General features: G+C 36.3%; 2 protein-coding genes across 4 annotated transcripts; both read right to left on the bottom strand.

The window, feature by feature from the left end:
* Positions 1–173: 173 nt before the first annotated feature.
* Positions 174–23,174, bottom strand: LOC104233279 (protein neprosin-like). Of its 3 annotated transcripts, XM_009786651.2 has the most exons (7): positions 22,998–23,174; positions 22,449–22,535; positions 21,345–21,581; positions 9,532–9,693; positions 3,426–3,479; positions 2,120–2,266; positions 174–932 (listed from the first exon to the last, which is right to left on the bottom strand). In XM_009786651.2, the coding sequence occupies exons 1-7, from the start codon at positions 23,094–23,096 to the stop codon at positions 549–551; spliced, it is 1,170 nt and encodes a 389-aa protein (XP_009784953.1). In that variant the 5' UTR covers positions 23,097–23,174; the 3' UTR covers positions 174–548. The 3 variants fall into 3 exon arrangements, with proteins under 3 accessions (XP_009784953.1, XP_009784955.1, XP_009784954.1); XM_009786653.2 differs by lacking the exon at positions 21,345–21,581; XM_009786652.2 differs by lacking the exon at positions 2,120–2,266.
* Positions 17,578–18,653, bottom strand: LOC138876918 (uncharacterized). Its single transcript, XM_070156164.1, has 3 exons — positions 18,489–18,653; positions 18,025–18,405; positions 17,578–17,772 (listed from the first exon to the last, which is right to left on the bottom strand). Exons 1-3 carry the CDS (start codon positions 18,651–18,653, stop codon positions 17,578–17,580), a joined length of 741 nt encoding a protein of 246 aa, XP_070012265.1.
* Positions 23,175–23,298: the final 124 nt, after the last annotated feature.

Here is a 23,298-nt window from a genome sequence, read left to right on the forward strand (position 1 = left end):
AACTTGTTTGGAACTGAAACTAGCGTCGTCGTTGTCATTGTATTCTAACTTCATAAATGTGTTTTAAGGGCATATTGGATTTCTTCCCGGCCCTCCTAAGTGAAATTCAGCTTTTTCAACATAATAATAATAAAGAAAATTGATACAATACAATAGAGAACAACCATCCAAACTAGCTGTTAAAGCGAAACCAAGATTGATAATAAACTCAACAAAATTCAAAATTAGTGACAATTTCATATAGCCGACCCTAACTTGTTTTGAACTGAAGCTAGCGTCATCGTGTCGCTATATTCTAAATTCACAATATGTTTTAAGGGCATATTGGATACCTTCCCAGCCCTCCAAAGTGAAATTCAGGTTTTTCAACATAATAATAATAATAAAGAAAATTGATACAATACAATAGAGAACAACCATCCAAACTAGCTGTTAAAGCGAAACCAAGATTGATAATAAACTCAACAAAATTCAAAATTAGTGACAATTCATATAGCCGACCCCAACTTGTCTGCAACTGAAACGAGCGTCACTGTTAACAATGTGTTTTAAGGGCATATTGGATTCCTTCCTGGACCTCCAAAATGAAATTCAGGTTCTTCAACATAATCACCCATATACTGAGTACGATAACAATCATATTCCTCAGAATAAGCATCAACATATTCTGGAAATTTCAACTCCATTGAATTTTGAAGAACTCTTATTCTTTTCATAAATCCTGTATTTGCATATATAAAAATAGGAAATGCTCCACTTCCCATTTGTGTTTTTGTATGTGGATGTGTTCCTACTTTGCTGCTATAAACTTCACCACCCCATTGAACTGTTTCTGCATGGTATTTTAGCCCACCTTCAAATATCTCTGATGGCCAATATCCTATGTTTATTTTTTCTCCATATTGTAGCCACCAGTTGCTTGTATTTAAATCCTAATTTGGTGAAAAATATAGAGAAATTATAAGATCAAAGAAAAAAAAGAGAGAATTGTCAAATGTGAGCAATTTATCTATATTTGTAAAGCAAGGTAGCCCGGTGCATTAAGCTTCCTCTATACGCGGGGTGCGGGGAAGGCCAGACTACAAGGGTCTATCGTGCGCAGCTTTACCTTGCATTTCTGCAAGAGGCTGTTTTCACGGCTCGAACCCGTGACCTCCTGGCCGCATGACAACAACTTTATCAGTTATGCCAAGGCATGTAAATTAAATTAATACAACAACAACAACAATAACAACAAACTCAATATATTTCTATTACAAGTAGTGTCTGGGGAAAATAGATAGTACGCAGACCTTACCTCTACAGTGAATGTAGAGATGTTGTTTTCAATAGGCCCTCGGCTTGAGAAAAATGAGAAAAGAGCGGTAGCAACAAGCAACAACGAGAACAAGATAAAAGTAAATTAAATTAATAATATGTTTTTTTAACTTGATTTTGGATATGCATGAGTACAAGAAATAAGAAAAGAAAGATTTAAAGATTTTAATTATATATATTGATAGTGCTATAATAATTTTTATGTTGTTAGGAAACTTTAACTAGATATAATTAGCAATTTGTTATTCTATTTTTTTAGTAATTATTTTATCAAATTTGCTATAAAAAGTTACATATTATTGTCAACCTAAAAAATTACATATATATGTTGATATTATGATAACCTGCTAAGTCCAATTAAATTAGTTTGATACTATAAAATTAATACATTATCAACATATATTACTTAAATTCATAACATAATGTGCCTCGACGTGTATTAATTTGCGAAAGCATCCGTGAAAATTGACAAAAAATAAGACTCGTGTTTGTTGTCAAAATGCAAGCAAATCATTCTTATTTGAAGGGGAAAAAAATAGAATATTTGTCAATGTCTAGTATATTAAACATGTTTATATTTCAAGATGTTGTCATATAAATGTATATGGATCATAGTGTGATGGATAAGAATTCTTCACCCTTGACCCGAGACTTCGGTTTCAAATATAGGAAATTAAGAAAATATGGAGCATTTCCTTCTACAATGGATCTTACACTTACGACGCAAATCAGAATTAGTTTGGACCCAATGTGAATATCGAACTGAATGGAAAACCAAAAAAAAAAGTATTATGTTACTAACCTTGTAAATATAAACAGTAATTGAATAAGGGAGACCATTTTGGGTTGAGATTGGGTATATAGCTGCACCAAGTGCTATCTCATGGCTGGTTTGTACAAAACCAGGACAAGCCAGGTCAAAGCAACCTGTTTCTCTTGAGCCATCAGTCTATCATTTGAACATCCAAACACAAGTGAAATTCATTACATAAGACTTTATTAGATCGAGTTTGTTTCATTTTATATGACAGTATTTGAATGAGCACGTAACTTAATAAAACAGTAAGATTCTTGACACATATTCTTGACGATATTTAGTTTTTATCTATAACAAGATATCACTCTTTCTTGATATATATATAACAAGTCATTAAGAACAAAATAAAAGTGATAAAACTAAAGCGTCTTCACATATAACAAGATATCAATTTTTCCTTCCTGATATTCTTACCATATTTGATTTTTCTATCTCTTGAAGGAAGAACGACATATTTACCATTATTGGTTTTACCTTTTACGAAAAGGAAAATATAATTCAATGTATCATTTCAAATTGAATAAACCTTTTAGAATCACTAAACTTGTCAGATTACATTTATCATAGTTATTTTTTATATTTCAAGACCAGACTTTAAAAAGATAAGGTGAAAGAGATGAGATAATAAAGAAGAGAGCCAATTAGATGGTGTTTGGCTAAGCTTATAAGCTGGTCAAACTGGCTTATAAGCACTTTTTGGCTTATCTACGCGTTTGGTAAAATTAAAAGTGCTTATAAGTTAAGTGCTTATAAGCCAAAAGGCATAAGTTGGTCTCCCCCAACTTATCAAATTTCAGCTTATAAGCACTTTAGGTTTGACCAAAATATTTACTATTCTATCCCTAAAATAATTCTTTTTAAACAAAACTCTTCGTATACCCAATTCTTCCGCTGCTTATTATTAATTCCAGCACTTTTATCCAAACACGTAACTGTTTATTTTTTAAATCAGCTTCAGCACTTAAAAGTGTTTTTCAGCACCTAATGCTTATCAGCTACTTAAATCAGCTAAGCCAAACGAGCTCTTAGTAAGAATTCAAGCTTATTTCAAGCCATTTCACTCAAATTACAACTTTAAGAAGTCAAGCATGAAATAAAGAGAATATGATCACCACTAGTTATTTTCTTTCTAGTGTTGTAAACAGTAAATTGTGTTAAATGCACCCCTATATAATATGGTAAATAATTTTATCAAAATAGTCCTATATATTATATATGTGTTGAACTTCCAAAAAAAATAAAAAAAATAATGATGACTTAAAAAAATGAAGAAAAAAATATAAGAACTTACAGTCCAATAAGTGAAAAATCGCGTCTGCCTATCACCATAAACCCTTGGATTAACCTAAAATGTTAGAAGTTAAATCAACCAGTTAGTAAATGCTACAAATTATTAATGACGTGCGAATTTAATTCTATGAAACTTCACTGATAGTTTAAAGAATTTTTACACTACCAATAACATAATACTAGAAGCTATGTTGCATGGACTCTCTCCAAAAATGTTGTCATATTCGTATTGAATCTGCCAAAATACATTACTTTTGGAGATTCCAATGCGCATCCGGCGATATTTTTGGAGAGTCTTAGTAACATAAACTAGAAATATGAACAACACTAAAAGTTATGTTGTGTGGACTCTCTAAAAATGCTACTGTATCCATGTAGAATCCGTCAAAATACATTATTTTTGAAGAATTCAACGTGCATCCAACAAGCATCAAGGGAAGAACGACCAAAAAACTGAAAGTTAGAAGACAAAAGAGAGTTTCAAAAAAGAAGTCCAAGGTGACATTTAAACATGTTAAGGTATCTGGCAACTCCAAAAACAAGGGAGGTATAGAAGCTGCTATGAATGACCAACAAGAAAACAACTTGCAAATGAATACTCAGATGGATACTAACAGAAGTGAGGATAAGATACAAAATGGAGATGAAGGAAGCACTGATGTGATCAAGAATGATAGTCAAAATGAGAATGAAGAAGCAGTGCAAGAATCAAGCAATATTGAGGCCACCAAAACAGACAAGGCTCCTGACTGGCAGATGTATATCAATGAATCAACTAGTGTCCCTTCAGACATCAAGAATCTGCCAGGAATTTGCCTGGCAGTCGATTTGATCCTTGAAGAACAGGAAGCCCACACAGAAGCAGCCTCAATGAGCAGAGTAACTCAACAACAATTTGAAGTAACTTCCCCCAACAGTGTCACTGTTGTGATTCCAAAAGATCAATTACATACTGGGCATGACAACGAGGAAGGGGATGGTTTCTCACCTGTGACTAGGGCTGTCAAATTTGGCCCAAGCCCAAATGACCCGCCCAACCCGTCCAAGGTTGGGTTGGTTATTGACCCGCCCATTTATTGAACTTAGCCCATCTTGACCCAATCCATCTCAATCCAATTAAAGTTGGACTAATTTTTAGCCCAAATTGATCCATGAGTAAGTTTGTCAAAATATCTGAGAAATAATTTTATTTTTTGTCTAATATTTTAAATATGACCATAACAAAAGCAAAAAATCCTTATTTAGTAATTATACAATTTATAAGAAAATAGAATATATTAATTAAAGTTTAATAAGAGTTGGGCGGATTGAGTTATGACCCGAATTTTAACCCATTTTGACCTAACCCATCTTAGCCCAAGTAACTTTTGGGCGGGTCATTTGACCCGCCCAATTATTGACTCAACCCATTTTGACCCGCTCAGTTGACACACCTACCTGTGACCAAACCCAGAAACCAAAATAAAAAGAAAGAAAAGAAGAAAAATGCAATACCAATTCACTTCCTCGGGGAGGTAGATCAAACTAATCCTCCTCCCATGTTTCCATGATTAGTGCAATCTTCTGGAATATTAGAGGAGTGAACACCAAGAAAGACATGCCTAGGCTTAAAAAACTTGTCAACATCAACAAAGTGGATTTCATAGCTATTATGGAACCGTTTGCCAACATGAACAAGATTGATAAATACATGAGGTATCTCAAGCTTCGACACTGCATCTCCAACACCAATGGGCAAATCTGGCTCGTGTGGTCAGGTAATTATCAAACAAGTGTAATTAGTATAGATGACCAACAAATCACCATCAAAATGCAGAATGGGGTGAGTACTACTAATATGTTCATCACTGTTGTCTATGCTAATGTAATGCAAAGGAAAGAAAAGATCTTTGGAGTAGTTTAGAGGATACTCATATGTTGATTGATGGGCCATGGTGCATTGGAGGAGATTTCAATGTTATTCTTGATTCATATGAGAAACAGGGGGGTCGTCCACACAGAATGTACAAAAGCCTAGATTTCAGCTCTTGTATGAACAATTGTGAAGTTAAGGATTTGGGCTACGTTGGACCTAAATTCACTTGGTGTAATAATTGGGAGTCTAGAAGAAGAATTTGGAAGAGACTTGATAGAATTTTGTAAATGATTTATGGTGCCAACTACTTCAAAATAACATTGTCAAGCACCTTCCGAGGACTGGATCAGACCATAGACCATTGCTGCTTAGTTGTTACAACAGGAACAATAATGGCATAAAGTACTTTAGATTCCTTGACGTCTAGACCGAGCAGCCTTCCTTCATGAACCTGGTTGAAGAAGTGTGAGCAACTAACATACGTGGGAATGCTTTGTGGAAACTTAAACAGAAACTAAAGATGCTCAGCAAAAGACTTACTCAATGGTCTAAAAAAGAAGTTGGCAATATTTTCGATCATATTCAACACTGGGAGGCTAGAATTCAAGACCTTAAGGAGTTAGATTTAAAAAACAACATTGATTTCTCTAGAGAAGAACCGAACAAAGGGCAAGCAGAATACATTAGATGGATGACCATGCAAGATGCTATCTTGAAACAGAAAGCTAATATCAAGTGGTTTGAAGAAGGTGACTCCAATACCAAGCACTTTCACAGCTTAATCAGAGAAAAAGAAGAAAACTACAACTCCACAGGATCAAAGATAATAGAGACAAATGGGTGGAAGATGATGATAACATAGCAAAAGTTGCCATAACACTTCCATAAGAGAATCAACATCAATCACCAATTCAGAGATACTGAAATTCTTGAATGCATCCCTCAACGAATCACTGGTGAAGACAATAGAACTCTCACTGCCATTCCTAATATTGATGAAATCAAAGATGCTGTCTTTGATATGGGAGCTACAAGTGCAGCAGGGCTTGATGGTTTCAATGGCACCTTTTTTCATAAATGCTGGGATATTATCAAAAATGATATTACTGATTTTGTTCAAGAGGTTTTCAATGGGAAGAGGCTTTCCAAATTCTTCTCACATACCTGCCGTGTCCCGCTTCCTAAAGTGGAGTCTCCAAACAATTTCTTTGAGCTTAGACCTATCAGTCTAAGCAATTTCACTGCCAAGATCATCTCCAAAATCTTTTCAAGAACACTTAACCCTATGCTTCACAAGCTTATCTCAGAGAATCAAAGTGGTTTTGTCAAAGGAAGATCTATCATTGAAAACATTCTACTTGCGCAAGAGATCACTCAGAATATCAACCATAGGAACCGTGGTGGTAATGTTATTATCAAGACAGATATGGAGAAAGCCTATGACAGAATGTCTTGAAATTTTCTTATGTCTGTTATGAGGAAATATGGTTTCTCCAAGGAAAAGATTGACATCATTTGGAGTTTGGTCAATGAAGTTTGGTATTCTATTATTATCAATGGTAATAGAAAAGGTTTCTTTACTTCTTCCCACGGTTTGAAGCAAGGGGGTCCTTTGTCCCCATCCTTGTTCATCATTGGTGCTGAAGTTTTGTCCAGATCTTTGATTAAACTATTTGAATATGACAACTTCACTCCATTCAGCATGAATAACGGAGGACCCAACATCAACCACTTAGCCTATGCAGATAACATTGTCATATTCTGTGGTGGAAACAAGCAGTCTATCAAGCTTATCAAGAATCAAATCAAGAGGTATGAAAAGGCCTCGGGGCAAAGAGTCAACAATGATAAGAGTTACCTCATTACTTCTCCTAACACCTCTGCCTACAGGATCAATAGAATTAGACAAGCTTCTGGTTTCATGGATAAAAGGTTTCCTTTCAATTACTTGGAATGCCCTATCTATCATGGGAGGAAGAACACTGTCCTATTTGAGGGCATATTAGCTAAAATTGTTAAAAGACTCGATGGATGGCAAGGCAAGATTTTATCATCAGGTGAAAAATCATTCTGATCAAGCATGTTCTACAATCGCTTCCAACTTATATTCTGTCGGCTATGAACCCCCCCAATCTACTATTACCCTCAGGGAAAAACATTTTGTGAATTTCTTCTGGGGATCTACAAATGGTAAGAACAAATACCACTGGAGCTCTTGGCACAATATGTGCCTTCCCAAAGATAAAGGTGGCATTGGCATAAGGAAGATGCAAGATGTGATTGAAACCTTTAATATCAAAAGATGGGGAAGGTTTAGAATGCAACATTCTTTATGGGCCGCCTTTCTCAAAGCCAAGTATTGTAAGAGATCTCATCATGTGAGTAAAGTCCTCAACTCATCAGATTCTCACAGATGAAAATATCTATTGAAGACCAGGAGTAAAACCGAAATGCACATTAACTGGAAAATTCAAAATGGTTCATCCAGCTTCTGGTGGGATAATTGGACTGGTAAAGGACTCTAGCTCACATGTATCAAGGTATCAGGAAATTTGCAAACACTCAAGTAAATGGCTTCTTTCATAATGGGTAATGGGACATCAACAAGTTAAACCAGGTTCTTCCTTCTCATATTACTGGTTACATTATTAAAATTGATATAGATAATGATATGGAAGATGGCTTCCCTGTTTGGAATTCTTCTGATGATGGTTTGTTTTCAAACAAATTGGCTTGGCACCTAATTAAATAAAAAAAATGATTTCTCAAAGAAAGTTTGGCATCATTCTACCCTTTTAAAATGTCCTTCCTAACTTGGAGACTTCTTAAAATAAAACTCCCGTTTGATGACATGATTGGTAGGTTTGGTACTAACATCACTTCGAGATGTTCTTGTTGTAGTGTCCAACAGGTTGAGACTATGCAACATGTGTTCGTGGAAAGCGAGGCAGCTATGTTCATTTGGAAGGCAATGGAAAACCCGCTCGGAATTGGGCATCAACAGGCCCCTATTCATGCCATCTTCAAAAATTGGTGGGAAGGAAAAGCAAAGAACAAAGTACATGGCCCGATTCTCCAAGTAGCACCAACTGTCATATGCTGGGGGATTTGGAAACAGAAAAGCTCCTGTAGATATGGCACGCAGAAGAAATTTCATCTCAGGTTATATGGACTATCAAATCCATAATCTCCAATCTAATGCCGAATGGAGAGGTCTCTTATCACTGACCTACCTTATGCAGCAGGATAGAAAAGTTGAGACCTGTTCAAACTTGAAAGCAAGTTTAATGGCATCCTCCTCTATATGACACTATCAAAGTTAACACTGATGGTAGTTACATAAAGGAAAGCAGGAAAGCTGGCATAGGAGGGATAATCAGAGATGGGAATGACAATTGTATCATGGCCTTTGTTATGCCTGTTAATTGTGATAGCAACAACATGGCCGAAGCCTTAGCTGCGGAGTTTAGAGGAAAATGGTGCAACCAATTAGGTTTCGCTAATTTTGCTCTCGAACTAGACTCAACTGTCATTGTTAACATGATCAACCAAAGAGGAACAAAGCACATGAAACTAAAATGGTGGTGGATAGGATTATAAAAGTTGTCCAAAATGCAAATGCGACTGTTCAACACTGCTACAGAGAGGGCAACCAGTAGCCGATGCCTTAGCTAAACTAGCCTCCACCTCCAGTACAAAGTTGATCTGCCACTCTTTCGGCCAACTACAAAAGGAAGCTAAAGGCCCCTTCATTCTGGATAAATGGCAAATGCCTGGTATTAGAACAAAATATGATAAGTGCAACTTTTTTGTTAGTTTATTATGTATATATATATGTACTGGCAGTTGAGAGGACTTTGTATATCTCCTGCTATTTTTTGGGCGATAGAAATCACCATGTTGTATTATCTTATTGAGGTAAGGTCAAGCCACCCTCACTGCAATTTTTTTTGAAATACAACATCTCCCCGACCTCTGTCTGGGGTACTTCAGTTAAAAAAAAAAAGTGCATCCGACAATATTTTTGGAGAGTCTTAGCAACATAAATTAGAAGTACGAACAACATTATATTGTGCGGACTCTCTAGAAAATGATGTTGCACCCTTGTCAAATCCGCTAAATTACACTACTTTTGGATATATCAACGCGCATTCGGCGATATCCCAACAATATCTTTGGAGAATCCGAGCAGCATATTATAAGGGATAATAAATAAATAAAAAGAGAAGGTAAGAGAAAATATTATACTAACTGCCCATCCAGATTCAATGTCTTGATAGTCATAGTAAGCTCCACTCATAAGAGCTACTCGAGAAGTGCTATACTCATCATCTGCTTCAACATGAGGATTCCACGTTACCATGTCTGTTTTTGCTCCTAAATATCTATATCCTTCTGTATGTAGTATAGCCAACTTCATATTCATGTCACAAAATGAAAAAGAAATAAAAAGAATAGGGTTAGACGAGAAGTAAGAATTTCGATATAATATTTACATAATCTAATCACCTGTAATGTAGAAAAAAAATATTTAAATTCTATAAGAAATATATATCTCAATATTTTACCCTTAATTTGTTGTACCTTGACGTTGTTAATACTATTATCGTTAGTAAAATATTGGTCTTGACAATTAAATGTAGTTCTAGCTAGCGAATAAATTGAGTGATAATTTTCACCTTCTCATTCATTATATTAGGTTAGGAGATCGAATCAAGCACGCATAATGCAACATTATAATTATTTCGTGTGTCAAAATATTTGGAAAAAGTCCTATTTACCCTTTACTTTTGACTATGGTTTAGAACTATTCTTTGTTATACTTCAGATTTTGAACTCCGTTCATGTCAAGGTTTGCTAACTCCATCACTTATAAATTATAATGCAGGAAAAATATTCTTTATACCATTTGCTAACGCCAATGGTATAAAGGGTCCAAAGTATAACGATGGATAAAATTAAATATAACTTTCGTATAGTAGAGGGTCATTTTTTTACCCCTTTTCTAAAATGTACTCTAATTACTAGTATATATATATATATATATATATATGTGTGTGTGTGTGTGTGTGTGTGTGTATGTATGTATTGGAAAAAATTGTATTTAAATATAAAGGTGATGTGTCGAAACACGTAGACTGGTCAAATGATCAAAGAATTACAACTAGCCAAGAGGCACGAGTTGCAACAGATACGAGCAAACGACAGAGGAAGAGGCACGGGAAGGTATACAAATAACCTAGCGCCCGTACCTATCTAAGTCATTTATGTCCGAGAATCAAAAGGAATGAATCAGACAATAGAAAAGAGTGCAGATACGACATTTAATAGGCATTAAATGTGGAATACGTTAGAGAATTTGTATTGAATGTAATGATTATGTAACGTAGCATTCAATGTCTTTAATTACTCATAATAGCCTCATTATGATTTGGGCAAAACGTATATCTCCAAGATATCTATAAAAGGGAGATATCTGATTAATTGTGGGGACACGAAATACTATTGATATAAACTTTGGTTTACTTGTTTTTCTCTTGATTACTCTCTTGCTACCTAAATTACTTCCTTTTATACACTCTTTTGATTATCAGTAACCCGTGTTCTTCTAAATTCTAGCTTTGACTAAAATTTTATTTTTTGTTTAAACAAATTGGTTCCGTTACCGGGAATCTGATAATCTATTTTCTTTTCGCTTAACTTCCCTTGTTGCATCAACTATGTCGAACAACAATGACAACATTTAAGGAAACCAAGAAAACCAAATAAACGAACAACTTTAGAGAGACTCTCAGGATAATAACGCACTAAATATTTCTCCACAAGGCTCTCCTCGGCAATCTTGTGAAGGCACTCCTGAGGGATCTCATACAGATGGACAGACTCAATTCGAAAATGTTGAAGCTATGGATGAGGCTTTGTAAAAACTTATTACCGCACAGGTCAATAAAGCCGTTCAGTCCTTGGTTAGCCAGTTACCTTCTGCACCACCCACACCTACTCCAAATAACAACACTCTGGAGAACCCTCATTCCGAGCTTGTGAATTCAGGCAGCGGAGGAACCCCCAGTGAATCGCAAGATGGAGAACCAGGTAATTTAGTTAATTCAGATTTATAAAATTTAGTACTAACCTTTCAGAAACAGCTCAAGGAGCAAAGTGAGCTCATAGAGCAGATACTCGGGGTGCCGCCCATAATCAAAGGGGTAGATATGGATGGAAGCCAAGTGCTGCTCCACTCCCAGTTCCAAAAAAGTTCAAAATGCCTGATATTCCAAAATATGATGGAACAATAGACCCACGAGATCATGTGACTGCATTCACAATGGGTGTAAAAGGCAACGATTTGACTAAGCAGGAGATTGAATCAGTATTAGTCAAAAAATTTGGTGAAATGCTCACTAAAGGAGCGCTAACATGGTATTCTCTTTTACCCAAAAATTCTATAAATTCTTTTGCTGAGCTTGCAGATTCTTTCATCAAAGCACACTCGGGAGCTCAAAAAGTAGAGAAAAGAATGGAGGATATTTTCAAAATCAAGCAAAGGGACTCAGAAATGCTTAGAGAATTCGTGGACAGATTTCAACATGAAAGAATGACATTGCCACGTGTACCTAACAATTGGGCAGCTATAGCTTTCACAAGTAATTTGAATGAAAAAATCTCGGAAGCTACGAGGAGACTCAAGGAAAGCCTTCGAGAATTCCCGGCTACAACGTGGAATGATGTTTCTAACAGGTATAGCACGAAGCTGAGGATTGAGGAAGATACTGTTCCACGATTTCAAAAAGAAGAAAAGGTAAGTTCGAGATGTGCGCATACCTAAAAAAATCCGGTAAAAATAGGTACGAGCCTTACATGGGACCCGCGAGAAAGGACTCACGATCAAAGCAAGATAATCAAAGGTACGATCACAGATCAAGAAACAGAGAATCGGGTTCTTCATGAAGATTTAGGAACGAGCAAAACAACTATGAGTCACGAGATGATGATAGAAATTTAAAAGCGAGATTCGGTGGTTACAACTTCAACGTCAGCACCTCCGAGCTCGTAGCTATTTTGAGAAGCATGGGAGATAAGGTTCGATGGCCAAAGGAAATGAGATCGAATCCAAACAGGCGCAACCCTGACCATTGGTGTAAGTTTCATAATGACCACGGACATAAAACATCAGATTGCAGATTTTTACAAAGTGAAGTTGATCATTTATTAAAACAAGGATATCTTACTGAGTTGTTCAGTGAGAAAGGCAAGCAAGCTTACATGAAGAACATGCAGGAGCCTCCAAAACCACCTTCTCCCAAAAGAACTGTCAATGTTATAAGTGGGGGTGAAGACATCAATGGTATATCATATACTGCAGCTAACAAAATTTTCAAAGTAACAATAACCCAAGGGAAACGGGTGCGACATGTTTTAGAGGAAGACAACATTACATTCAATGATGCAGATGCAGATGGCATATTAACCCCTCATAACGACGCACCGGTAATATCTTTAATTATACATGATACTAATGTGAAACGAGTTTTGATTGATCCAGGTAGTTCCGTGAACATTATTTTACTAAGAGTTACGTGAGATGCAAGCTGAAGATAAACTGATACCAAAGACGCATACTCTATCTGGATTTGATAATTCTAGTGTCCTCACGAAAGGAGAGGTAACACTCACCACATTCACTGAAGGAGTCGTTAAAGATACAAAGTTCCAGGTGGTAGTTATGGAGATGGCTTACAACATGATTCTTGGGAGACCATGGATCCACGAAATGGATGTTGTTCCTTCAACCATGCATCAAGTTATTAAATTTCCATCGCCATGGGGAATCTGTCAAATTCGTGGAGATCAACATACAGCCAGGGCTATCAACTCTGTTGCAGATACAAGCACGAGAAATGAAGGTAAATAGCAACCACAAAAGGCAGTTGAGGTCACTACAACACAAACCTCAACTAAACAAGGAAAAATATATGTAGATTCAAGGCCTGATACCATTTAAGAACCAGAAGAGAATGAAAATATCAAAACAACATTAGAGGAATTAGAGCCTGTCGTGTTATTTGCTCAATGCCCTGATAAAAAAGTCTATGTTGGAGCCAATCTTAGCCAAGGTATGCGAGATAAGTTAATTGAATTTTTGAAAACTAACGTGGACTGCTTTGCTTGGTCCCATTCTGACATGACAGGAATACCACCGGAGATGATGACTCATAAACTAAATGAAGATCCATCATACCCTCCTGTCAAGCAAAAGAAAAGAAAGCAAGGAACTTTCAAGAATCAGGTGATTCAAGAAGAAGTCCAAAAATTGCTAAAAATTGGTTCCATTCATGAGATAAAATATCCTAACTGGTTAGCTAACACTGTTGTAGTTCCAAAGAAGAACGGTAAGTGGCGGGTTTGTGTAGATTACATAGATCTTAATAAAGCCTGCCCTAAAGATCTTTTCCACTACCACACATAGATCAATTGATTGATGCAACTGCAAGTCACAAACTATTAAGTTTTTTAGATGCATATTCAGGTTATAATCAGATTAAAATGGATTCGGGAGATGAAGAAAAAACTTCATTCATAATAGACAGGGGGACTTATTATTATAAAGTAATGCCTTTTGGTCTAAAGAATGCAGGTGCAACATATCAGAGGTTAGTTACCAAAATGTTTCAAGAGCATTTAGGAAAGACTATGGAGGTATATATAGATGATATGCTTGTTAAAACTCAGTATTCAAAAGATCACATACCACACTTATCTGACACATTTTCAATTTTGCGCAAATTTAATGTGAAGTTAAATCCCGAAAAATGTGCATTTGGCGTTGCATCAGGCAAGTTTTTGGGTTTTCTTGTTTCTAACTGTGGTATTGAAGTAAATCCTGCACAGATCAAGGCTATTGAGGAAATCCCTGATATACTTTCAAACAAGAAAGAAGTTCAAAGATTAACCGGGAGAATTGCAGCCTTGGGAAGATTCATTTCTAAATCATCAGAAAAGTGTTTTAAATTCTTCTCAGCCCTTAAAAAGCAGGATCATTTTGAATGGAATGAGGAATGTCAACAAGCACTTAGGAATTTGAAAACGTACTTATCAAATCCACCTTTGCTGGCAAAACCAAAGGCTAGGGAAAGACTACTCATTTACCTTGCTATTTCGGAAGTTGCGGTAAGCGCTGTTTTGGTCCGAGAAGAACAAGGTAAACAATCCCCTATCTACTATGTTAGTAAATCTTTGTTAGATGCGGAGATGCAATATCCTCAATTAGAAAAACTACACTTGCATTAATCATGGCATCTAGAAAGTTAAGACCTTACTTTCAGTGTCATCCTATCGCCGTAGTAACTGCCTACCCTTTACGTAATATATTACATAAACATGAGCTATCAGGTAGGTTAAGTGAATACGAAATCACATACCAACCTAGAACTGCTATAAAATCACAAGTGTTAGCTGATTTCGTGGCTGATTTTAGCCAAGAGATGTAATTAGAAGCAGAAAAAGAATTACAGGTACTCAATGGAACTAACCCGGGAACTTGGACTTTATTCACTGATGGCTCATCTAATGTAAAAGGTGCAGGTTTAGGGATTATCTTGGTACCACCTACGGGTGGTACCATTCGACAAGCTATTAAATGTCACTCCATAACTAACAATAAAACGGAGTATGAGGCTATGATTGCAGGTCTAGAATTGGCACGAGAGCTTGGCATAAATCAGATTATAATTAAGAGTGATTCGCAACTCGTGGTTAATCAAATGCTGGGGACTTATACAACTAGGGAAGCAAGGATGCAACAATACTTAGAAAAGGTACGGGAATTGATAAAGCAATTTCTAACCTGGAAAGTTATACAAATACCAAGGGATGAAAATATTGAAGCGGACGCCCTAGCTAATCTCGCATCTGCAGCTGATGTGGCAAGCGATGCAAACGCCTCAATTATACATTTATTTCATTCAGTTCTCGATCCTGATAAGAATGGGGTAAATTTTAATAATTTAACTTAGGATTGGAGGAACGAGATTATTGTTTTTTTGCAGTATGGTACCGTCCCTGATGATAAGAAGAAAGCTCATGCGCTTCGAAAGAAGGCTGCTCGGTACTGCTTAAAGCAAGGCAATTTATATCGTAAAATGTTCGGTGGTCTCTTAGCAAGATGCCTCGGACCTTCGTAAATGGAGTATGTAATGAAAGAAATACACGAGGGACATTACGGGAATCACGTAGTAGGAAGGTCATTGGTAAGAACCTTAATTAGGGCAGGTTATTACTGGCCTAAAATGGAAGAAGAAGAAGCAGAAAGTTTCGTGGCCAAATGTGATAAATGTCAAAGGTACGGTAACAATATGCATAGACCTGCGGAGTTATTACACCCGGTCATTGCGCCATGGCCATTTATGAAATGAGGAATGAATATCGTGGGTCCATTACCACAAGCAAAAGGACAGGTAAAGTTTCTGCTCGTACTCACTAATTATTTTACTAAATGGGTGGAGGCAGGAGCATTTAAACAAGTGCGAGAAAAGGAAGTCAAAGATTTAATTTGGCGGAATATCATATGCCGATTCGGTGTACCAAAGGATATCGTGTGTGATAATGGCCCTCAATTTATTGGAGCTCAAATCACGGAATTCTTTCAAAGTTGGCAAATTAAAAGGATTACGTCAACACCTTATCATCCGGTGGGTAATGGGTAAGAAAAATCAACGAACAAGGTTATTATCAATAATTTAAAGAAACGATTAGAGGAATCAAAAGGTAACTGGCCTGAAGTATTACCTGGAGTTTTATGGGCATATCGCACAACTGCAAAAACAAGTACATGAGAAACACCGTTTTCATTGGTTTATGGAGCTGAAGCTTTAATTCCAGTTGATATTGGGGAACCAAGTACACGGTTCACACAGGCGACACAAGAATCTAATGACGAGGAGATGCGGGTCAATCTAGATTTACTCGAGGGGAGGAGAGGAGCTGCATTAATAAGAATGGCAGCACAAAAGCAAGTCATAGAACAATATTACAACCGAAAAGCACGCCTCAGATTCTTCAAAGTGGGGGACTTCGTGCTTAAAAAGGTTTTTCAATCTACAAAGGCAGCTAACACGGGTAAATTAAGTCCAACATGGTAAGGACCCTATAGAGTTCATGATATTGTAGGAAAGAGAGCATATGAGCTGGAGACAATGGATGGCAAGATATTACCTTCACATTGGAATGTTGTTCCTTTGAAGAGATACTATTTCTAAGGAATACTCACGGTTAGGTATCACCATTTTAAATTTAATTTTTGAATTGTTAAAATTTTATTAACGATTTTAGAAGATAGGCAAAAGGCTAACCCGTACTAAATGATGAGTCACGACCTGTAAGGCACACAGAATAACCTAAAATTCCTGGCCTTGGGTTAAAAATATTCTGATAGAAATTCAAATGGGTTAAGCAGTCTTCATCTATAATCGCACCTCCGAGTCCTGTATATTTTTCCTTTTCAGGAAAAGGACCAAATGAGAAAAACTATCAAGTGCTCGAGGCTTCATACTTCAACACTCAAACACTTGGGGACTACATAATATACACAGACATGTGTATAAAGAAGGCAAAGAAGATTAAGAAAAAATCAAGCCTAAAAGAGTCAAGTGCAGAGTAAAAGTCACAAAGTCACGAGATAGAGCCACGAGCTAAGGCCAAATAAAAACCTCACTATAGTTAGGGTAAAGGCTATGTACTAAAACGGGTTATAAGGAAAAACCTCGTGTCTATTATTCTTTTTTTGAAAAAATCTGTTACAAGAAAAACAGTTACGAGAAAGTTATAGATGTAATTCAAATACATGTAAAGTATTATTCAAAACTTGTCAAAGTTATTTCAAAGAAACATGTGTGTTCCTATTTCTTTTATCGTATGACAACACCATTATGAAGTTGAGACGTCTTCTTCATTAAGTGTCGAAATATAAAAGGGCCCTCTTTTATAAAACTCATGTTTAAATTAATTAGTCATGAGGTTAACAGATGCATTTTCGAAAAACAAATGTAAGTCCTTAAAAATAAAGGCAAGAATAAAGCAAACAGAAGTTTAAGATAATAACATGAAAAACTTCTTAATATGTAAAAAATCTAAGACTAAGTTCGAACTTAGTCATAAAACTATGAAATTGTTTATACAGATTGCCCCATAAAAGACTTGGGGACTTGCGTTTCCAAAATCAACCCTCAAATGAAGCTAAGGGTTTGATTACAATTTTCCAAAATAAAAACAAAAACAAAATCATTCAAATGATTAAAACTGGTCACTGAGAAGTTTGTGGAACTGAAGCAGGAACATCAATAGCAGCGGGCTCAATTTGGGCAGGTGCATCAACAGATGCGGTTTCAACTTGGCTTGCAGCAATAGGCTCGATTGGGCTTGAAAGAGTTGGGATACCCGTATCAGCTTCAACATTCACGGGAGCTTCAACCACGGGAAAAGGGAAGTCTTGAGTTTGCTGAGATTTTTCAATGGTTTCATTGATCTTAGCTAACTCCGACTCCAGGTTGAAGTTTTCTTGGCCAGCTTCAATTAGGGTATCACGACGTGAATTCAAAAATGCCCAACTTACCTCAATAGCAGATTTTTCTTCAAGGGTCTCATAATCCTTTTCCCAATCAGTAATCTCATTCTTTAGCTCTTCATTTTCAGCCAAGGCGGAGTTGTAAGAAGCTTGAAGAGAGGCATGGGAGCTCTCTAAAGCACGAACCTTATCAGCCGAGACTCGAAGGTCTTCCTGTGCTTGAGTTAAGCTTTGCACGAGCTCCCCAGCGTAAACTTCTTTTTGACTCAAAAGAGCCTTCAACTCTCTGTTCTCTTCGCTGGCCTTATATAGTTGCTCTGAGAAGGAAGTTTCGAGACGTTCTTTGTCTTTTTCTACTTGGCTTGAGGAAGCTTTTACAACTGCTAACTCTGAAGTTAAAGCCCGCATCTGCTGCTCTAAGGTACTCTTGCTTTCTTGTAAATCTTCCATATCAATTAGTGCACTCTCAAATTGTTCCTTCCAATTGATCGCCTCCAACTGAGAATCACGTGCTACCTTCTCCAAGAGAGGGATTTGGTTCATCATTTCTGTGCCGATAAGATTGGCCTAAAAAGGGAAGGGAAATAAGAATATAATAAGCCCAAAGATAAAAAAAATTACAAAGTAAAGAAGGGAGAGAAGGAAAATACCTTCAAAGTGGCATGCACGATTTCATTCATTAGAGTCAGGGAACTATGGCTCTCCAACTTTGCTTTTTCAATTGGATCAATTAAAGGTTCCAGCCATACATCTGCCTGACCTGACTTCCTCAAAAGGCTGCTATCAGCATGAACTTCAATGGTTACTCTCCTCATAGCGGAACTTCTACTTGAAGAGCCCACTTACGTATGGTGAACGATAGGAGGGGGAATTGTCGAAGGAGGAGCGGTAGAGGAAGTGAAAACAGTAGAAGAAGGAACAGAAACAGCTGGGGCTGGTAAGGAAGGAATCACGGGCACGGGAGTTGAAAAAGAAGATAAGGGTATTTCATCTAAAACAGGCCCTAAACTTCCACTACTAATACCACTGAAGAAAAGGTGATAAATAGACTCATGAGTATCATGAGGAGTGACGTCATCATCAGGAATTATTACTGGGGTTTCAACAGGTTCGGTAAGAGGAACAGAAAGACGAGGGGAAACTTCAGCTTCATGATCAGAGATGATGCGTCTCCTAGCTCATGGCCTCATCACCAGGGAACCTTCATCTTCTTCTTCTTCAGAGTCTTCTTCTTCAACATTTTTCCTTTTTGCAGAAAAAGAACCCAAGACTATTTCTCGGGCTCTTTCTAAAGAAATAGGGTTCCCGAAAGAGTACGGGTTCCCGAAGAGACACGAGAGGCCGCAACTGCTTCAGCAGTAACTCCTCAAATAGAAAATCCTGATAAAAAGAAGGATGTAAGTTAGAACAATAAAGAAAAATATATACATGCGTGAAAGATGAAATAAAAACTCTTACCATGAGTCTTTACTTTCCAACCGTAACGGTAAGAAAGTATTTTCCAAGACCTACCATCTATTGGTGCGGTCTTCAGCAATTTATCTACCCAACCACGAAAATTGGGAATATCCTCCACCACTCCCATTATTGCTAAAAAAAGCAAAACTAGAGAAGTTGATAAACTTGAAAGAAAAAGGCACGAGATGGATAAAAGACTTACGTGCAAAATTCCACTTCTCAGGGAAGGGAGCGTTATTCTCACCCACTAAACCAATAGTGGGGGCAGCAACAAATCGAGCGTACTAGCCACGGTCCTTGTCAGCTTCAGAGCTTACTAAAACACTCTTACTCCTATCCACTAGGGTAAAAACGCCATTACGGAAAAGTCTAGGGGAGTAAAGATGAATCATGTGAGGGAAGGTAAAGAAAACGTCAGCCATATTGGTTAAATGCCTCAAACAGGCAACAACCCTCCATATGATTGGGCCAATTTGACCCAAACAGACATTAAAGAATGGCAAAATTTAAGAATGACTGGGTCAATAGCTGGTTTGAACCCTAAAGTGAAAGGGTATGTATAAACAAAAGAGAACCTAGTCAAGTAAAAAGTAATTCTCTGATTTGGATTATGGATAATAATGGGAAAATCATTACTCCAATGGCAGTCTTTGCGAACTACAGGAGTCGAAACTTCTGTAATTTGAGTGGGGTAAGCGTCAGCACGATCTAAAGCGGAAACCTGGTTTCTAAGAGATTCCCTATCATGGTAAAAAGATAGTTCTGTAGGGGCTATCTCCTCTACTAAAGGCCCACGTAATGGTTCAGAAGGTTCTTTATCCCTAGAAGAAGATTTTTGAGAAAGGGAACCTCTAGTTCTAGAAAAAGGACCAGAACTAGGAGAAGGTATAGACGAACCACCACCGCAAGTAGACCCTAAGCAACGAAGCCCACCTCCCCTTCTATGTCTAACGGGGGCATTAGGGAAGATATCAACAATGGGAACTCTCCTAGGGTTAGGATTTGGTGAAGACATGGCGAAGAAGAATAATGTGAGGAAGAAGTGAACTGAGATTTGAGGAATTAAGTGTTTAATAAACTTTATGTGGTAAAAGACAAGGAAAGAAGTTATATTTATATTAATACGCCACCGCCAAAGGTAAAAGTGCAGTGATGGAAGGACCATAATAATGATAACTGGCACTTCGTGAATAGTGGAGCCGTAAAAAACCTTGAAAAGGGCTGCAAAACTGCAGAACCAATGGAAAAAGGACACGTGTACTGAGCATTAAATGGAAGCGACAATTGAAGCGTCAATTTTGTCATAGCATTAATGGTGACAAAAATTCTCTTTTAATGAAATCCACTTCCCAAATATTCAACTGATGAATAAATGGAAAGTGGGGAGACTATCCGTATTGGACAAAATTGTATTTAAATATAAAGGTGACATGTCAAAACACGTAGACTGGTCAAATAATCAAAGAATTACAACTAGCCAAGAAGCACGAGTTGCAACATATACGAGCAAATGGCAGAGGAAGAGGCACGAGCAGGTATACAAATAACCCAACGCCCGTACCTATCTAAGTCATTTATATCCGAGAATCAAAAGGAATGAATCTGACAATAGAAAGGAGTGCAGATACGACATTTAATAGGTATTAAATGTGGAATACGTTAGAGAATTTGTATTGAATGTAATGATTATGTAACGTATCATTCAATGTCTTTAATTACTCATAATAGCCTCATTATGATTTGGGAAAAACGTATATCTCCAAGATATCCATAAAAGGGAGATATCTGATCAATTGTGGGGACACGAAATACTATTGATATAAACTTTGGTTTACTTGTTTTTCTCTTGATTACTCTCTTGCTACTTAAATTACTTTCTTTTATACACTCTTTTGATTATTAGTAACTCGTGTTCTTCTAAATTCTAGCTTTGACTAAAATTTTATTTTTTAGTTAAACAATATATATAAGCATAATTAGTAACCCGATAAAAATAGTAACTAACCCGCTATCACAAATTAAACTATATTGACAGAAAAATGACTCACTGAGTGATTCATCTGTGAAAGGTAGATATCCTTCTTGCTTTTCAATCCATTATCTCTATGAAAAAAGCTAGGCTTTTTCAATTGATCCTTCTTCTTCTGTGTTCTTCGAATTGGAACTGTCCCTTTTGGACAATTTCCATTTTTTTGCCAGATTTGTGTCGTGACAAACTTGTAGAATTTTTGGTCTGTTTTTGTTGTGAGAGAATTCTCCATAACTGGATTATCACTCGGTCTCATCTGATCAATGAAGCAAAATGGTTTTAATATGCAGCTTTGTGAATGAAATATATGTATCTTATTCTATAATGATATAACTAATATCCTCCGTTTAATTTTTTGTGAAGTTGTTTGATTCGGCATAGATTTAAGAAAATAAAAGATTTTTGAAATTTTTGATCTTAAATATATAGTAGAATCAACGATTGATGCTTGCAGATGCAGTAGCGAAGCACAGGAGTTTTCCCAAGGATGCTCAAACTGGAAAGAAGTAAAAAAAAATCCCGAAAAAGGGTGTTCAATATATGTTATATACCTCTAAAACCTAATATTTTACCTTTATACGCGGTGTAATTTTTCGACGAAGGATGGTCAATTGACCATCCTTTAAGATATATAGCTTCGCCCCTGGATGCTTGCATCAGCGTAAGCTACCTACATTATATCCCTTGGGGTGCGGCCCTTCCCCAGATCCTGCATGAACATCGGATGCTTTGTGCACCGGATTGCCCTTTTTTGTGGTCTTAAACATGCCACGTATATTTATATAGCCATAAAATCATGCCACTAAGGATAAAATGAGAAGTTCAAAATTAAATCTTTCTCAAATATAGAAAGTGTAATTTTTTTTGGAGCACGTTAAAAGAAAAATAGTATCATGTAAAGTGGAATACGGGAAGTATATATAATCTGTGTACTTTAACATGGTGTAATAAATAAATAGTAACTAATATTCCTTATTTTTTAAGTTACTATCTCTGCATTTTATGAATGATTAATTAAGTTATCGTTTAGGCGACTTGATAATATAAAAATACTTTTACACTTTAGTATTTATAATTGCATTAATAAACTCTTCCTGTAATTTTTAATATCAGTTGAACAAACCTGGATTTTGTGGTTCTTCAAAGCAGGATGAGACAAAGCTGGCTGCTTAAAAATGTCAATGCAGTCAATGACATCTCCATCTTCACTCTAACAAAAAATCAAAAGAATTTTTAAAAAAAAAACATCAAGTAACAACTCAATGTATAGATAAAACTATAATATTCAATAAGAAAATATAGATTAGAGAAAGGAAAAAAATTATAATACCACTATATAGTATGTCAAGTGAACTAGCTTGGTGAAAGGGAAAAGGAAAAGGAAATGGCACTAAAGCACTATGTTGTTCAAACTTTTCAAAAATATCGTCGAGTATCGGAATCTTCAAAAGCACTTTTGAAAAATCCGATCGATACGCACGTGACAAATTTTTTGAAAAGTCCGAACAATATAGCTAGAGGAAAATTCATTCTTCCTTCTTTTGATATTAAAGAAGGAAGGTTCCGGAAGAAACTGGAAATGGTTTTTAATATATATATATATATATATATATATATATATATATATATATATATATATATATATATAATGTACATAAAAATTTATCTATACCTGAATGCTTTTAACTGGAAGACCATTTTCTGCCCTGGAAAATAGTGCAAGAGTTATTTCCAGTAACAATATGGCTATAAATTTGAATGCCATTATCATTTTAGAAAGCAAACCAAAAATCCAATCAATTTGTTGAATAATTGTAATGATTATGTTATTGGAGAACTCATTGATAAATATTTGTCTCTATAAGTGTTGCTGTTACATGAAGAATAGTAGGTTTAAACTAATCTCTATATAGATTTGCATGACTTACCTACCAGTCTAATTTCTAACACCATTTACAATGCATTTTTGTTAT

Source organism: Nicotiana sylvestris, chromosome 9 (assembly GCF_000393655.2).
Source record: "Nicotiana sylvestris chromosome 9, ASM39365v2, whole genome shotgun sequence".
In the NCBI taxonomy this organism is placed as follows: Eukaryota; Viridiplantae; Streptophyta; class Magnoliopsida; order Solanales; family Solanaceae; genus Nicotiana; species Nicotiana sylvestris.

Bases quoted from the DNA above. Each gene is read 5' to 3' on its own strand.
- LOC104233279 (XM_009786651.2), bottom strand. From the start codon at position 23,096: ATGATAATGGCATTCAAATTTATAGCCATATTGTTACTGGAAATAACT. The intron at 22,536-22,997 runs GTATAGATAAAT...ATTTTTTGTTAG, and splicing joins TTCCAGTTAAAAGCATTCAG to AGTGAAGATGGAGATGTCAT. The intron at 9,694-21,344 runs GTGAGTCATTTT...ATGAATATGAAG, and splicing joins TTTCACAGATGAATCACTCA to TTGGCTATACTACATACAGA.
- LOC138876918 (XM_070156164.1), bottom strand. From the start codon at position 18,653: ATGAGGAGAGTAACCATTGAAGTTCATGCTGATAGCAGCCTTTTGAGG. The intron at 18,406-18,488 runs GTATTTTCCTTC...TTCCCTTTTTAG, and splicing joins TCGTGCATGCCACTTTGAAG to GCCAATCTTATCGGCACAGA. The intron at 17,773-18,024 runs GTTCGTGCTTTA...GAAAAATCTCAG, and splicing joins TTCGAGTCTCGGCTGATAAG to CAAACTCAAGACTTCCCTTT.